General features: G+C 31.9%; 1 protein-coding gene across 1 annotated transcript; it reads left to right on the forward strand.

Annotated features, from left to right (window-relative positions):
* Nucleotides 1–2,929: 2,929 nt before the first annotated feature.
* Nucleotides 2,930–11,206, forward strand: LOC129910204 (mitochondrial import inner membrane translocase subunit TIM50-C-like). Its single transcript, XM_055987480.1, has 6 exons — nucleotides 2,930–2,948; nucleotides 3,683–3,972; nucleotides 4,057–4,228; nucleotides 9,666–10,194; nucleotides 10,262–10,385; nucleotides 10,440–11,206. The coding sequence occupies exons 2-6, from the start codon at nucleotides 3,771–3,773 to the stop codon at nucleotides 10,631–10,633; spliced, it is 1,221 nt and encodes a 406-aa protein (XP_055843455.1). The 5' UTR covers nucleotides 2,930–2,948; nucleotides 3,683–3,770; the 3' UTR covers nucleotides 10,634–11,206.
* Nucleotides 11,207–19,315: the final 8,109 nt, after the last annotated feature.

Here is a 19,315-nt window from a genome sequence, read left to right on the forward strand (position 1 = left end):
CACTCGCTTTAGCCTACACTTTTTTATTGTGTCGGACGTTATGTTTTTATTTGGTAATTTTCAGAAATGTTTACAACTGCTCTAGTTGGATTGCGAAACGAAAAAAAATTAAACCCTTTTTTCAATTTTGAAGTTTGTGAGGGTCGTATTTGTGGCAGGAAAACATTTCTAAGTTCTATAACCTTGGCAAAGGAATTTATTTTACTACAATTTATACCACCCCCTTGTTTTTATTTGCGATATAGAATAGGTAAAAAACATTCAAATTCGAAACAAAAAGACAGAGAATTGAGAATGCTATAAATGCTGTTTGTCAGTCAAATTATCAGTTTTTTAAGACCAAATCTAACACTTCCTCCGCATACAGGGTGTCCCAAAAGTTAACGTCGAAACGAAAACGGTAGATAGGGTAGGTGGTGACAGTTATCAGAAAAACAATAAAAAAAAATCACAGCCATATATTTTGGGAGTTATGGGCATTTGAAAAAAAGTCGAAAAAATGGCCACCCTGTGACGGTTTTTCATGTGCCGTGACTACAAATCTTAATTTTTCTCATTTTTTTCTTTTGTTACGGAACCTTGAATAACCCTGCTATCAAATGCATTCAAAAATTTTAACTCAGCTGTATCAGTTTTAAAGAAAATATTACTTTTTTACCCAACTTAGTACTAAAAAATTTTACATGACTCTAATTCAATGAGCCGTAACGTAAAAAAAACGCATTACAATGTTTCGGCAAAATGCCTTAAAAGTTGGTGTGTTCAATTCTCTTTTCAAAATGGTATAACATTGTTGGGAATATTTCATAAATAACCGAGATCAAATTTTTTTTCTTAATAAATCCGACTTTTTTTTAGGTAATTTTTCCATATTATTTAAGTTTTTGTATTCTGAAAGGGTACAAAACTTGAATAATATGGAAAAATTACCTAAAAAAAAGTCGGATTTCTTAAGAAAAAAAAAAATTTATCTCGGTTATATATGGCTGCGATTTTTTTTATTATTTTTCTGATAACTGTCACCACCTACCCTATCTACCGTTTTCGTTTTGACGTTAACTTTTGGGACACCCTGTATAACAATAATGGAAAAACATATTTTTCAACAAAAAAGGTTCGTCCAAAAAATTGAATACCATACAAATTGTTAAAAATTTTTTATTTTTAATAAACTTTTCAAATCATACTCCAATAAAAAACATTTTCGATGATTTCAGGTGCAAGAATTTTTTTCGTCAAAAAATGGAATTATCTTGGTTTTGCACAGGATGCTTCAATTACACCATAATTTTCCACTTTTATAGTGGTCTCTGAAAACAATTTTAATTGACTTACTTAATGTAAGTAAAAACTTGTTTTCAAAAAGATGATGATTCGTAAAAACATTTCTACAAAAAGTTTCAGTTTCAATAACTAAGTCTACATAATACAAAAAGGGTGATAATAGGTGTTTATTTAACATTATCTTGTTTATCATGTTTTTTTTTTCTCAAATTACACGGGTACCTATTTTTTTTTTTTTTTTTTATAAAAATAAAAATCTGTAACTCATCGTCATCATCATCAGCAATCGATTTCTAACACAAATTATTTTCAAATTAACGACTAACATAAACTGCCATCTATATTTCGATTTAGAAAAATTAAACATAAGATTGCATACTTTTTGGAGTTTTTTAGGAAACCAATGCGCCACCCAACGTCTAGAAACAAAACTAAAATGACTTTTTAATTTTGTACGCGTTCAGAGTGCAGTACAATGTGGCTTTCAGGATAAAGGCCCCAGCCCATAGAATCCGTTGCGTCCGTTCCGTCGAAGTTTTTGACTGACAGCTCGATAAAATACACACGTTCTTATGGGAAGCGACCCATAAGCGACGGATCGGACGGAGACGGACGGTTTCGACGGAAGAAGTTGCCCAACTTTCTACTTTTTCATCCGTCGTATGGTTTGACATTGGTTGTCAACAATAGATCTGTTCATTTTTCTGTTTGAGAGTGCACACCGGGGAATTTCAGAACTAAATGAACTGCGTTTTTTTCTTCTCCGATTTTATGAGTTGTGAACTTTCAGTATTCATTAGTGAATTAATTGTAATAAAAGTAACATTTAACTCCCTATTTTATTTCTGAATTTAATTAGATATGTGAATTCGCCATTAATACCCTTAAAATGTTAAAACAAAAATATTTAAACCTTTTGTTTTAAGGAATATATTATATGAAGAGCTTGTGCAAATTTAAACGTAAAGCCTAGTACTCAGCTGAAGTGAAACGAAAAAAAAGAATTTTTTTTTATTTTTGTAAATTTCTCACTTTTTGCAAAAAATGACCATTGTGGTTATAACTAAACTCTTAAAAGTTGTTTACATCAGAAAATATCAGAAATTCCCTTTTATTTTACAAAAAAAGAGCAACGATAATACTTAAAAATTGTTTCAGAACTTCCTTAGAGCACATTCAGCGAAAAAAATCGAACACACCTAGGTATTTGAAGTGAGCTGTCAAAAAGCAATCCGTCGTACGACGTATTCTATGGGTCACCCCTTTCTGTCCCAAACTTCAACTTCAACGGATGGATTGACGGAAAGGACGCAACGGATTCTATGGGCTGGGGCCTTAATGAACGTTGAAAATGTAGGCAATAAAATCTGTCAAAAATCAGAATTAAATTAAAATGATTAATTAATTTTGTAATTTTTAATTTTTATCAACCCATAAATTATGCTGGAGATAAGTTTGAAAGCATATATCTTGCATTTTAATTTCAAGATCAGAAACTTTTTCATCATCTACATTTTAACAAGTTGTTACAACAACAACCACCTATCCCAAGAGATTTTAGGATACGAACTTGAACGCACCCACACGTCAAAAATCAATTTTATGTCAGATGTCATTTTTCAGCAGCAGAGCAAAAGCAAATTTCATCAGTGGAAGAGAAAAAGTTAAGGGCCCAACCCATAGAATCCGTTGCGTCCGTTCCGTCGAAGTTTTAGACTGACAGCTCGATAAAATACACACGTTCTTATGGGAAGCGACCCATAAGCGACGGATCGGATGGAGACGGACGGTTTCGACGGAAGAAGTTGCCCAACTTTCTACTTTTTCATCCGTCGTATGGTTTGACATTGGTTGTCAACAATAGATCTGTTCAATTTTCTGTTCTAGAGTGCACACCGGGGAATTTCAGAACTAAATGAACTGCGCTCTTTTCTTCTCCGATTTTATGAGTTGTGAACTTTCAGTATTCATTAGTGAATTAATTGTAATAAAAGTAACATTTAATGATAGGTATATCTAATAAATTATATCAATTAAATACCTACTAAAATTCTGTTGTAGAGTTCAATTTTACTATGCCAAAGTCATATCTACAAATGATAATCTGTTATTAAAAATTGTTTTTAACTGAAGAGCAAGTACCTACATGAAATCTAGTCGCGCATTTTATTTTATTAAAAAAAAGAACAACAATAATAGTTAAAAATTTCTTGCATCAGAACTTCCTTAGTGCACATTCAGCGATAAAATATCGAACACACCTCGGAATTTGAAGTGAGCTGTCAAAAAGCAATCCGTCGTACGACGTATTCTATGGGTCAACCCTTTCTGTCCCAAACTTCAACTTCAACGGATAGATTGACGGAACGGACGCAACGGATTCTATGGGTTGGGGCCTTTAGAAAAATTTGCACGTTCGCCCGAATCCATGCGCCGGTGTTATGAGTGATTTAAATTAATTTTGTTAAATCTTTAATTAATTTAAAATGGCACAACGAAGTGTAATAAGTTTTGTGAAGAAATGTAGCACAAAATCGTGTAAGAATCTATTTCAATCACAACAGCAATCATTGAATAATCATCATGAAGTGAAACCCACGAGTTCTTCTATTTTGTGTTCTAGTGCGGCTGTTACTACTGCATTTGGTAACCAATTTGTACAGCAGCGCCGAATGTTCAGAATACAAAGTAAGGTTATTAATATTGAGGCTAAATGCAAAAAAAGGTTATCCTTGAAAACAACGAAATTGATTAACTTTTTTTTTTATGTAGGTGCTAGTAATTCGGCAAATAAGGAAACTAATAAAGCACCCGAAATTCTATCCAAACTGTTTCCCCAGACGGCTGCCACTGACGATGAAGAAACCATTCGTGAGCGCAAGCGAAAGGAGGAGGAAGAAGAAGCTAAAGAAAATGAAAAGGCTTGGAAACAAATGAAATTTGGGTAAGATAAAACATTTTTGGGTTTTTTCGTAGGATGTCAATGGCCACCTCATTCATCATCGTCCCTTTTCTGCGTTAACCTCGAAACTAAATTCAAAGCCTTTAGATAAATTAGACAACAATTTGAACATGTTCCAATATTGTCAAAGCTCTCAGATATCTTTTAATTGCAAGAGATCTTCTAATCAAGTATAAAAAGCTTTAGATAGGTACATCATTGATTTCAATGTTCAGCTTCGATAGTATGTAGGTATTAAGTTTACTTTAAAAACTAAAACCATTATTTGTTGTGAAAACACTTTTGGTCAATGTAAAAAGGCGTCAGTTTCCCTACATATCGAATAACTTCCTTTCCTTCACTTCCTTTATTTATTTGTTTGTTTATATTTAATGTCTCTGTGGATATCAAATAACAAATCAAAGCAAGATTTTTCTCTGCTTAATTTCTGCTAAGAAACACTGAACTGGTCACTGAGGTGTATGTGTAATATTTTTTTCGTTTTTTACTTGCGATATAGGTACTATAGGGCAAGTTTAGGATTCGTAAAAAAAATCGAACTCGAGATAACAAGAGAATGCACAAAAAGTGGGTCCGGCAATTCTGTCTGTCTGTCCGTCTGTAAGTACCTCGATCTGCAGCCTAAACTAATGGAGCGATTTTCTTCAAACTTGGTAGTTAGCAGTTTTTGGTGATTCCCTAGAGGAGAAATTTTTTTTTATGACCAAAACTAACGTTACCTGCTATATATAACGAAAATAGAAAAGTAAATTTTTTTCGAAAACGGCTCTAACGATTTTGATTAATATTTGTGTGTATAGTATAAGGTATAACACATAAGATACAACTTTTGAAATAAAACAAATATTTTTTGTACCGTTATTAACGGTACCTGTCATAGAACAGTTTTTTTTTATTTATGAATATCTCGTACAAGACTAACCCGATTTTAACTAAAATTTTTATACAAAAGCGTTCAAGTAAAGGTAATATTAAAATTTTAGAAAATTTCCAAAAAACACATTTTTGGATTTTTAAAAAATATTTGAAATTTTTTTTTTTTAAATCAATTTTTTTTAAAACGGGTTTGTGAAAAATTTTTAAATTTTGTTTTCATGTGTAAATTAATTATTTCTTCATAATGGCATACCAACTTTTTTTTGAAAAATGTTAGAAATTTTTTTTATATATTAAAAAATTATTTTTTTAAAAAACGGCTCTAACGATTTTGGAAAATTTTTTTCTAAAAATTCCTTTCTATACAAGATAAAAACTGGCATACTTGTTTTTTTGTAAAAGATTATTTAAAACGGTGTTTAATTAATTATAAAAACAGATTTTATTTTATTTTAATTTTCCCAAATATTCTTGAATAAAAAGCTGTAACATTAAAGTCACTTTAAGCATAAGAGCAAGTACGTGCGACCCCAGTCGTGCAATTTATTTTTATTGGTTAGCTAACATTTTTCTTTTATTTAAAAAAAACAATGAAACAGATTAATTTTTAGATTGATTTTCTGACCATTAACCAATAGAAATGTTCAGTGCACTTTTCGGGGTTACGACCACACAGGTTTTCCCAAACATCAATTGCGCCTAAGGATGGCTAGGGTACAAAATAGAGATTAATGATATTGGAATTTTACTGAATCAATGGATTCCGTCGAACAACGTCGAAATATCGCCTACCTTTCTCTCTTTTATAGCTTTTTTTATAATCAGTTGTGTAGTGAAGAAGCGATTTGCATTCTTTCCCTTCAAAATTTTAACCACTCGCCTATCCAGTAATGCGCATAAGTATTATCTTGAACTCAAATACGGTGTTCGGTTGTACAGTCAAATATAGAGATTCATATTTTGCGCCGTTCAACTCATATATGGAATCTGGTTCTGTCTTTCATCCGCATAATAATCTATTCAAGTTTAAAATCTACTCAAGTTTAAAATCAATGTACGAGGGCGGTTTGAAAAGTTCTTGGCCTAACATAGATGGCGTTGTCTAAACAAATTAATTTTAATTACCCAAATAGCCTAATATATATTATGGTTGTATGTTAAGTTTCATTAAAATTGGTCTCGAATTTTTATCAGTGCAATTTTTTGTTTGAACTTATCTTTTGCTAGTAACGAAAATTGAAAAAAAAAAATTAAATTAAAGTCGTTATTAAAAATTGGCCAAAAAGAATATGACGCCAAATCAAATTAAAGAAGAGTTCTATTAGACATTGGGTAAATCTGCACCTTCATATTCCACGGTCAAAAAGTTGGCAGCCTTATTTAAACATGGCAAACAGAGCGTGGAAGTTGATCCCAAAAGCGGAAGCCAGCAACATCCACCTCTTCAGAAAACGTCGATAAAGTCCATAAAATCGTTTTAGACGACCGAAGGTTAAAATTGCGAAACATAAGCAGGACCATGGGGATCTCTTCTGAGCGGGTTTGCCACATTTTGACCGAAGAATTGGGGTCGAAAAAACGTTCTGCAAGGTGGCTGCCGCGTTTGCTTAAAAAAGAACAAATATTCAATGGAGTTGAAATCTCTACAGAGAATCTAAACTCCATGAACTTCGATTTGGAGTACTGAACCACCCCCTTATCAGACAACTACCTCTTTACAAACTAAAAAAAAAAAAAATTGGCTGGACGCTAATTCTTCACCAAAAAGGAGGTGATTGCTGAGTCGGAGGTGTTTTTTGAAGAGTTTGAGGAATTGGCCTATAAAAAGGGAATAGAAGCACCAGAAAACACATCAAATGAGTGTATTGGTATAAGAAGAGAATTTGTAAAAAGGGATTAAAAAAAAGTTTTAAAATTTATTGCATTTTATTGGTCAGGCCGAGAACTTTTCAAACTGCCCTCGTAAAAAATTGATAGATGAACCCGATTTTAAACAAAAAAAAAAAAACTTTCGGTGTAGGAAGAAATTTGGCTATAGGGTATAGTTGGTAGTAGCCAAGGAGGATTTTTCTCATAAAATATAGCACAGAAACGTCACATATCAAAATTTTCGAAGTAAAAAGGACTTTATGTATATATTTTTTTTTTTCGGTGAAATAAAAAAAAAGTATATATTTGTTCTCAAAAACAATTTACTTAAGTTTTTGTACAAAAAATTTTCCCAAATCCGGCCTTTGTTTCCTATTTTCGGTCATCTTGTGTCCCATCTCCGGCCACTGACTTTATAAGGTTAAGCTTAAATAATTTGAATGTTTTTTATTTAAATTTTTGTTTTTTTTTTTTTTAAGAATTTATAAACAATTTTAAACATTAACAAGTAATAACATTAAATGATTCAAAAATTTATTTATTTTTTTTCCATTTTTTAAACTTTTATCAATAAAAGGGGGCCAAATATAGGAAGAAACCTTTGAATTTCAAAGTTTTGTTTGTAATCTATCTCCGGCCCCCTCAAAATTAATAAAATTTAGACCTATTTCCTATTTATATTATGTCTTTTATGACTGTCACCGATCGCAAATCACATCAGCCGATTCCACCCCTCGTCAAAAATATGCCTGATTTAATAAATCCTATTATTGCTAAAAAGGTTACGCATACGCCACAGTGACTCAAAAATCGATTGATTTGTTTAGGCAAATTTCTCAAGTTAAATCCAATATTCACCCGATGACTCCAATGGTTTTTAAAATTTTCAATTTTTGATTTTCAATTTTTGCTGCACTTATAACCAAGAAATATCGATTTTTCATTTTTTTTAATGATCTGGCTCTGAAAATATCATATAAGCGCATTATTACATTAAAATCTAATTTTTCTGAGGTACGAGATATTCGATCTACAGCGACGATATACAATTGTACATACATATTCAAAGAACTAAAATTTACAAACATGAAAAGCCTTATAAATCTAACTGGTAGACCAGAATGATGTAGCTGTGGCTTGTTTCTTGTGTCGCTGTCAAAGTTAAAAAGTATGAAATTAGTATATTGGTGCCAGAATACGTAGCTGTGGCTGTGGCAAGGAAATTCGCTGTGGTACAAGTCGAGTCGACTTTTACTTCAAGCTACAAGCGGAATGACTTTTGACGTTTCTAATGTGGTTACTCAGTTAAAATTATTTTTTTTTCAAAGCAATTGACATTTTTGTACGCCACATAATTCTGTTCATCTTTTCTACATTTTGAGCGAATTTATTTGACATCTTGTACCACGACGTTTTTCTTAGCTACAAGCGAATTTTCATTCTGTTCAACCAGTAAGAGCTAGGAGCAGATTTTTTGCGTGAGAGGTAACCGATTCATATTAATGTTTAAATCAGTCCCAGTCATGGGTATGACGAAAACGTATTGGCGCCTTTGCAGATTACCATCTGAAAATTGATTAATTTCTTAGTAACCACTCTAAAAAAGTAACCATGAAAAAAATTTTTATGGTTTGACCCTGGTTTATTATTTTAAAGACTTGCTATGTTTTCAAAAAATTATAAAAGTTTTCAAAGTTGAACAAGTAGAACAAAAAATATTCCAATTTTAATTCAAGAAACAGAGTTTTCTTTTCACAAAAAAACTAAAAACGAATTAAAAAAAAACATCTATACTTCAAGTAATTGTATTTATTTTTGTTCTTTTTTGATCTGAAAAATTCCCTTTTGATGAATTTAAATTGCAATATCCTTCATTCTAACTCCAAACTTTGGAAACTTTTTGAAAAACTGCATTAACAGGGAGAGTTTTTAAAATAATAAACCAGTGTGAAACGATACAAATTTTTTCAGGTTGATGTTCCGAAATAAAAGTTGGAAATTGCGTTTTATTAAAACTTGGATTAGTTTGTAGCAAAATGGAGTACGAGATAAAAAATATTTTGATAAATAAAATTTTCTCAACTATTGTTTAAATAAGAGAATTAAAAAAAAAAATTAAAACCAATTTTAGACTGGGGAACAAAATACCTACTTAAGGAAAGGTTTTTTTTTTATTTCGCAAAAACTGAATTTAATTGAAGGATGTAAGGATTTGGGATAAACAAGTTAAAAAAAAAAAAATGGTATAACATTTCTAAAAATCGACACAAACACTAAATTTAAAAAGAATTCATAATTCATTAATTTTTCAAGAAAAAGAAGGGCTCAACGGTTTAAAAAAAAAATAAAGGTTTACAAATGTGTGATTGTATGGTTTCAAAAACAAACTTTAATTTATTTTCCTTTTTTTTTAATTGAATCAAAACTATTTTGCTATGAATTTTTGCACAAAAAGCTTTAAGTTTCTATTTTTACTATAACAACGACCCATTTTATTTATGTATATTGATGTGCAAAAAAAAAAACAATAAAATTTGGGACACAAGGGCTATGTTAAATTTAGAATTTTTTTTTTAACACGGATTCTTTTCAAAATTTGTTTCACTCATATTCTATTAAGAGCTGACCTTGGAATTGTTATTTTTCATAATTTTTTCTTTCATTATTATTATAGATTTGCAGCTTTCGGTGCGTCGGCCATTGCAATGGGTGTTTGGGGTGTGTATGAGTTCGGAAAGCCCGAAATCGACATGGAAGGAAATGTCATCGAAGATGAATTTAGCAAAGAGCCAGCTGTTCAACAGTATCTCAAGCGAATGTGGAAATCAATGAACTACTACCAAAAGATGATTCAGGAGCCATCACGAGATAAGCTCCTTCCTGATCCTTTGAAATATCCCTACATTCAACCGCCCTACACCCTAGTTCTAGAAATGAAAGATGTTCTTGTCCACCCAGACTGGACTTATCAGACTGGTTGGCGTTTCAAGAAACGTCCAGGTGTCGATCATTTTCTAGAACAATGTGCTAAGCACTTTGAAATTGTCGTCTTCACTGCTGAACAGGGAATGACTGTATTCCCTATTTTGGATGCATTAGATCCAAATGGTTACATTATGTATCGTCTGGTGCGTGATGCAACGCATTTCGTTGACGGCCATCATGTCAAAAATCTTGAAAACTTGAATAGAGACTTAAAAAAAGTAAATTTGTCTTCTTTAATTTTCTTGTTTTATTGATTAACGGTTAGTATTTTTTTTTTCGTTATAGGTAATCGTTGTAGACTGGGATGCTAATTCCACAAAACTTCATCCAGAAAATACATTTAATATTGGCAGATGGCTGGGCAATGATGATGATGCTTCTTTGTTTGATCTCATCAATTTCTTAAAAAGTAATATAGTCTCTTTTACTTTGAAAAGTTTATAACCATTTTCTTCTTTTACAGCTTTAGCAACAGCTGAAGTTGATGATGTCCGTGAGGTCCTTAACTACTACAAACAATTTGACGATCCTCTTCAAAAGTTTAGAGAAAACCAACGCATTCTTCTTGAACAAATGGAGCAACAGGAACGCGAAGAAAAAAACAAGACAAAGCCGATTGTTTCAAAGTGGACCCCAAGTTTTATGAGACGATCATAAGTTGAATCGTGCGATCAAGCAAACACGAAGCCATTTTTTTTAATCATTTAACATTTTATTTTGCTTTTTTTTTTTCAATTATTTGTTTAATATTTGACACACAAAATACTTCCCAACCATTTTCACTTTTAAAGCTGAACATATGTAATTGTTTTTTAAACTATTAGAATTATACAGTTTGGCGAGGGTTAAAAATAATGTAATTGGTATCAATTGTTTAAAACAGATAATTTATTAAAAAAAAAATAAAAACAAAATCCAAGCAAAATATAATGGCCAAAAATTCCCCTACGCACGCCTTTATTTTGCAAAAATATAAATTATATTAATTATTTTAGGAATTTATTAATAAAAAGGTCGAAATAATAAAAATTGTTGTTTTTTTTTTTTGAATAAAAATTCACTGAGATATCCAGACAGGTTAAATAACAGGCAAATTCGAATAGGTATGGGGACCGATTTATTCCGAGGAATTATGACTTTTGGTTGGATTTAGCACTTGACTTACGTGGCTTGATTATGAAATACAAAGGACGACCTGAAAATCCATTTAAGAAATCAAGTAAAAGTAGTGGTGTAAGTGTAATTGCTTTGTTCTATCTATAGCCCTTTAATGATATCCGATTCAAGAGAATCTTGTAATTCACTTTATTATGTCAAATTCGCTTTGAAATTTTTTTTTGCAATAGTTTATAGTTTGTTTGGACTGGAGTACAAAAAATTTGGCGTCTCAAAAATGATATTGGCACATTATTCTCTTAATTTTTACTGCGTTACAGGGGTGAACGTCGTAGTTTTCTTATCGGAATACCATGACATGAGTGTTTCCCAAATCGCACGACTAGCGATTTATAATAGGCCACTTATCCTTGAGTATTTGAAGAAAAAAAATCTAATAGGAATAAGGCACAACTTTCCATCATCGTTTAAACGGTAGGACCAATTTGTTCACAAATCACAATGTGTATGTGTAAAATATAACTTTATCCTTCAAGATTTTTTGGACGTACATATTTATTGCGGGCTATCGTGAAATAAAATTTCCGTGCCCAATTTTGTCTTGAATAATTGTGGATTTTTTATTCCCTGGACAAAATATTTCGAGAAGAAAAAATTTGCCAACATTTTTCGATTGGGAGCCCTTCTTCCAAACGCATTTTCCCGGGAGTTTTCATTAAGAATAGGACTGACTAGAAAAAGTTTCATCGTAAAAATAATCCTCTATAAATGAGATATCGTACCACATCGATTTATAGGATTGTATATACGATGGTAAAAAATTCTCTGAAAAGGACTTTAGGTTATAACCAATTTAAACAAGTAAAAAAATTCATTTATATTTTGTTTATTTGTGTTTGTTTTGACTTTTGAGTTAGGTTTGCATTTTGTTTATTTTTCGTTTTTGTTGAAATACTTGTTTAGATTATACTTGCGATCAAAATTTATAAGTAACTAAGTTTTGAGTTTGTTGTTTGAAAGAAAATAATTTTCAATAAAATATTTATTCTGTTGTTTGCTCTATTTGAAACAAGACGTTTTATTCTATTTATTCTCTGCTAAAAGGTTATGGGCCCAGGCCAATAACAAAATAAGGAATTATATAATTTAAAGAAAAAATATATTGCTTAAAAAGAAAAAATGTCTTTGCAACAGAATTTGGGAACCCATCAAATGGAGAAGCTTGTTGGTTCCGAAAATTGGTCAACATGGAGCTTTGCCATGAAAACCCAATTACAACTTGATGGTTCATGGAAATGTATAGAACCTGATGCAGGCGTTGCTTTGGATGCTGCTAAAGATAATACTGCTCGGTGTAAGATGATTCTGGCCATCGACAAGAGTCTTTACGTCCATGTAAGAGACGCAAACACTTCCAAAGAAGTTTGGACAGCTTTGAAAAATCTTTTTCAAGATTCTGGCTTGGACAGGCGCATTGGTTTGCTTCAAAAACTATGCTCAGTGGTCCTGGTAGAATGTTCCTCCGTAGAAGATTACGTAAGCCAAATCGTTTCGACTGCACAGAAGTTGAATGAAATAGGATTTGCAGTAAATGAAGAATGGGTTGGAAGCATATTATTGAAGGGTCTTCCTGATGAATATAAGCCAATGATCATGAGCATAGGTTGCAGTGGAAAGCCAATTACAGCAGATTCCATCAAAATGAAATTGCTGCAGGACGTTAAGTGTGATTCAAAATCATCCAACAGTGCTCTTTTGTCAAAGAGAGGAAGTTTCTCGAATTCACACAAGAAAATGAAGCCAAAGTATGACAAGAAAGGCAAATCACGTTGCTTTAACTGTGATGGGGTTGGACATTACGCTTCAGATTGTCCATCGAAGTTAAAAAGTCAAGATTTCAAGTCAACAAAAGGTGGCTCAATGTTTGCAGCGTTTCATGCAGAGTCGAAACAGCATGAATGGTGTTTTGACAGTGGTGCAACTGACCATATGACATCTGATCCTGGTTATTTTAAAGAACTGAAGCCATTTCAAGGTCAAATTAAGACAGCAAATAACATGTCTATGAATGCTATCAGTAAGGGTGACATATCGTTGCCTGTTTTAACTCCACAAGGAAGAAGTGATGTTGTTGTTCATGATGCTCTTTATGTCCCAGAGTTGAAAGTCAACTTACTATCCATAAAGAAGATTGTGGATCATGAGAATGTTGTCGTCTTTGACAAAGATGGATGTCGTGTCATAAATTCTTCAAAAGAAGTCATAGCAAAAGGTAGTTCTGAAAACGGGCTTTATAAGTTGGATATTGCTACAAATCAGATTGCTTATGTTGCGCAAAATGATTTGGACAATATTTGGCATCGAAGATTTGGTCACTTGGGTCAAGACAACATGAAGCTACTTGCACAAGGCTTGGTTAAAGGTATTGATTTGAGTCAAAATTCTCTTTCGACTTGTTTGTCATGTGCAGAAGGCAAGCAGCATCGGAATAGCTTTCCATCAGAAGGGTCAAGGTCATCAAAAATACTAGAAATAATCCATTCTGACGTCTGTGGGCCGATGGAGGCGAAATCTATTAAGGGAAGTATATATTATGTTACTTTTATAGATGATTTCACCCGGAAGGTATTCGTGTACTTCATGAAGTCCAAAGATGCTGTGTTGAACTGTTTTCTTGAATTCAAAGCCGAAGTCGAAAATCAACAAGAAGCAAGAATTAAGGTCTTAAGAACGGACAATGGTAAAGAATTCGTTAACAAAGCTATGCAACTAGAGTTGAAGAAGTCTGGGATTGTTCATCAAACAACCGTTCCCTATACTCCAGAACAGAACGGTTTGGCAGAAAGGATGAACAGAACACTTACAGAAAAGGCACGAGCTATGTTGTGTGACGCTAGAATGCCAAAATTTTTTTGGGCTGAAGCAATTAACTGTGCGTGTTATATTGTTAACCGTTCACCGCATAGAAAACTTGAAAAAACGCCAGAAGAGTTATGGAGCAATCGCAAACCAGATGTTAGTTCTTTTCGAATATTTGGTTGTACAGCGATGTCTCACATTCCCAAGCAAAAACGTCGAAAGCTGGATTCAAAATCTGAGAAATGCATCTTTGTGGGGTATTCAGATACTTCAAAAGGTTTTCGTCTCTACAGCTTACAAAAGAAGGATGTTTTCATCAGCCGTGATGTAGTTTTTCATGAAGATAACTTTCACTATAAAACTCAAAATGAAAACACTCGTGAGATTCCAATGTATACTGCTGTAGTGGGGGTAAATCCAGTCGAGAGCCAAGAAAGTCCTCTCATAGAGAATGATTTCGAGTCATGTTCGTCAAATCCAGAATTCTATGGCTTTGAAGAGGGGGATAATGAAGAAAATCCATCTTTGACAACGTCATCAGTGACTGAAGTTTTTCTTTCACCGCTTGGTATCCAATCTGATGTGAGTAATGAGCAGATAGTTGAAGTAACGCCACAACTATCAGAACCTGAAGAACCAGCTCTCCCACGCCGAAGCGAAAGAATTTCAAAATTGCCAAGGGCAGTTTACAATGCTGAGACGGTCAACATCTTGGAAGATCCCGAAGACTTGGAAGATGCTTTATCCAGAAGTGATAAAGAAAAATGGGTAGAAGCGATGCAGAGTGAAATGAGGTCATTTGAAGAAAACGATACCTGGAAATGTGTAGACAAACCTGCTGGAGCCAACATTATCAAGACCAAATGGGTGTTCAAGAAGAAGCTTGACGAAAGAAGATCTGTCACAGGATACGTATGTATCTTGCAAGGAGGTGCCGTGTCCTGGGCGACAAAAAATCAACCAACTGTTGCGTTATCCACAACAGAAGCTGAATATATGGCACTTTCCGCCTCAACTCAAGAAGCAATGTGGATTCGTGGCCTCGAGTCTGAACTCAACCAAAACAACTCGGTCATGAACATATATTGCGACAACCAAAGTGCAGTTCATCTGGCATCGACAAGCAAGTATCTATCAAGATCTAAACATATTGATGTTCGACATCATTTTATTCGTGAGAAGAAGAACATGAATATTATCTCTTTCATTGGAATTGGGACTGAATTAATGGTCGCAGATTATTTAACAAAACCAGTATCTGCCGAAAAACATAATTTCTGTTCCAATAACATGGGTTTAAATTTGAGGTAAATTTTGTTCGAGTGGGGGTGTTGAAATACTTGTTTAGATTATACTTGCGATCAAAATTTATAAGTAACTAAGTTTTGAGTTTGTTGTTTGAAAGAAAATAATTTTCGATAAAATATTTATTCTGTTGTTTGCTCTATTTGAAACAAGACGTTTTATTCTATTTATTCTCTGCTAAAAGTTTTTTTTTTTTTATATTTTAAAAAATTAGCAGAATTTACGAGGGTGAAGAAATAATTTAAAATTTTTGATCTCTATTTGAAAGGATTTTTTTATATTTTGTATAACACTGACGAAAAAAAACAAAGATTTTGTTCAATTATTGAGTGCATTTTTTATATACGATTTGGGTGTGTTTGCACCTAGGGCAGTTTTAATTCACTTTATTTGCACGTTTTCCATATACACTGTGGCGAATACGTACTCTATTTAGTATTTTTTTGTTTCATATACCTAAAACTTAATTTAAAACAAAAATAATAATATTTTGTAGCTACATATATCTATAGTCCATAATATATTCGTATAACAAAAATAATCATTTTTATCAAAAAAACGAAACCGACTTCCATGGATCAAAACTGGGTTTTATGGTTTTTCTCATAGTTTCTATCGCCACAACTGAACTAAATTGTAATGGGACCACACTGCAGCCACCAGCTTTCCAATACAAAAAGAATAATCAAAATTGGTTTACTCCGTCAAAAGTTATGAGGTAACAAACATAAAAAAAAAAAGAATACAGACGAATTGAATACCTCCTCCTTTTTGGAAGTCGGTAATTAATACAAAAATTACATTGCGATGATAGAAAATGTGAAAAAAAGTTGGCCACACTAGTCCGCTCTAGAGCTGTAGGAAACCGTATGTATTCGTTACTTAAATGCGGGTATTCACTTCAGTAACGAGTAACGAAACGTTACTGCCCAAATAATTTCGTACTGGTACTGAACAAGTAACGAAACATGCGAAACATACGAAACGTGCGAAACGTGCGAAACATACGAAAAATACGGAACATACGAGTAACGACGATACTCCAATTCCAATACCAATTTGGATTGGATATACGAAATGCGAAACGAAAACAAAATGGTACACTGCATTTGTCGTGTGCGCATTATTTCGCATCTCGTATCGGTTCGGTATCATCATTTATGTATTTTACGATTTTGTTGTTCTGTTTTTGTGTATGTATATCAAAAGGGGTAAATAAGAATTCAGTTTCTTTCTCTTTCGTACCTGTTTTTTATGGACATGTGGGAGTGAGATATGTGAAAGTGTGTTTGAGTGTAGTGTAGATACATTCCAATTAGAATACCAATTTGGATAGGTATACGAAATGTGAAACAAAAACAAAATGGTACACTGCATCTTTTGGGGCATAGCCGTACTTGTATTCTGTTTTCTCCTTTTGTAATTAATAAAAAGAATTTTTCTTTTCCTTTGTTTGATTTGTTTAATTTATTTTATTCTTTAGTTTGATTCAAACAAATAATTACAATTTTGGTTTTATTCGTGGTTTTAAGTTTTTGTTTTTTTTTCTTTTGATTTCAAGTAGGTACTACTTTCTTGCTTGTGTGTGGTGAGGTGGTGTCTGACATGAGTGACGACAACTTTGAATGAGAATATGGAATGAATTTGACTGAATGAAATGATTGAATGGTTTTTTATTTTAGGTTGGCTGCAATGACAATTTTTAAGTTTGGACCGGGAGGAAACGAAACATGGGCGTGTTCGAGAATGAGGATAATTTGCGTTCCGCAATTTTCCCTAAAACTGAGTACGCTTTTTACGTATTCGTTTGCGGTTCCCTTCGGTAGAACATTCTGAATTGAACAGCATTTATCGCATCTCGTATCGGTTCGATATCGGTATCATCACTTCATCACCACGACGCAACCAATCTGTTTATGGCCTTTGTGTTAATAGTTGATATTTAGCTTAAGAATGTACAAAAGTTTTTTGGTTTTTCAAAAAATTAGTTTATTTTCGGTGCAAAATTTTCAACACAAAAAAAAGCAGAGAAAACGAGGTTTGAAAATCACTCTCAATAGAAAAAATAAATGAAAAATTGTTCGACATGGTTGTATTGAAGTGTTAATATTTCGAGATCTGCGCGTTGCACTTTTGAAATAAAGGTCTCTAAAGAATTGTGATAAGATTACTGAAAGAATATAAACAAAAAATTACCCAAGTTTTGTCTAAAAATTTGGAAAAAAATCAAAAAAGTTTCCACGTTTGATTAAAAACAAAAACGAAAAAAATTCAATATAGCTACCTTTAAACTCTTATTACATGAGAATGCCGCAACTAATTTTAATGTTTATGACCTTAAAATGTAGCTTAGATTATAGAAATTGTTTTTGGTTTTTTTTTCAAAAAAAAAAAAAATTAACACCCTTATACCAATGTACGAAACATACTTAAAATACCAAACATACGAAACGTATCAAATACATGAAATGTACGAAATGTACGAAACACACGAAGCATGCGAAAGTAACGAAAGTAACGAAACATGCGAAACACCCGAAACATACGAAATATGCGAAAAATGCGAAACATACGAAAGTAACGAGTAACGATATTATTGATGCGGGTACTAGTATCAAAAGTAACGTATACATGCGGGTACTCATTTTGTCGTTACTTTTACAGCCCTAGTCCGCTCCTTTAAGGAGCATAGGTTAAACTGATGTGTTGAATAACTTCAAACTTGAGATCGTCGGCTAAGGGTGCAAACCTCGTAAATGCGTCAATTTTGACAAAAATTAGATTTTAGAAAATGTAGCGGTTCGTTAAAATTTTGTCGATATATTAAAAAATATATTAAATACCTACATATTTTTTTCTTTTCAGTTATAACTTTAAAACGTACATTTAAATGTACATTCTATATCAAAACCTGTTAAATTTATTGTACGTGTTCAATACTTACGAAAATTTGATAGAATATTTTAATATTTTTTAGATTCATTAGAAGAACAAAAATACACTTTACCATCAGTTACAGTTTTGTTTTATTAATTGTAAGATATTTTTCTATTTAATGTATAATATATAGTATATATTTAATTAATAATAAATTAAAAGTAAATAGGTACTTACTTTAAATGAAGACTTTTTTTTTTTCAAAAAACAACATAATAATAGCTCGAATAGAATGAGATTTTTTTTTGTTTATATCAATTTACACATTTTTAAAAAGAACACAAATTTTTTTCTTAATGTTTTTACGTTCAACTCTTTTTATTTAAGATCGATGAAATTAATTTTTTTATTTAGCTTCGTTAAAATGGTTAGTTTCAAATTGTATAAATTAAAATATTTACAAAAAAACAAATAAATTTAATTTATAATATTTTAATTGTTTTCTTTTTTTATAGATCAAAGTTAGATGCAAGATAGCACAGACATTAAATTTTTTTTATCCAACGAACATGCGTTTTTATATAAAAATGATGGGCTATTATGGGCGGGTGAATTGAGATGAATGTTTATATATAATTGCATTCATTTTGTTATACAATAAAAATGATTAAAGGATTATTTAGCAAATAACACCAACAAATGATTGTGTACACGTTCAACATTTATTTTATATGAAAAAATTAATGAAGAGAAATTCTTTTAGTTTAGTTTTGGATTCTTTTTTTTTTGTTTTGTTTTTATTTACTTTTAACAATTTAAATTTAATGGATGTGACTATTGATTATAAAAGTTAAAAAAAAAAAAAAAGAATTTGAGAATACAATTAAAATTTTCTATAAAAAAATAGAAAAATCTTAGAATTAATTTTGGTCAGATTTTGAATTAGTTTAAGCCAAGCCAAAAACATTATACATAGTTGTAGGTATATCTACCGTCCAGTGGTCGATAATTTTTTTTAAATGCACTTCTATCTTATTAATAAATTGTTAGCCAATTTATTTGTTATCTAAAATAACAAACAATATTCTATTCAGTGTAGAGAACTCATTCGATGAAAACCGATCATTGGACGGTTAGGGAGTTTGTTTTTAATTTTATTAATTTGAAAAGTTGTTTTTTATA

The sequence above is a fragment of the Episyrphus balteatus genome, chromosome 2, assembly GCF_945859705.1.
Source record: "Episyrphus balteatus chromosome 2, idEpiBalt1.1, whole genome shotgun sequence".
NCBI classification, from domain to species: Eukaryota; Metazoa; Arthropoda; class Insecta; order Diptera; family Syrphidae; genus Episyrphus; species Episyrphus balteatus.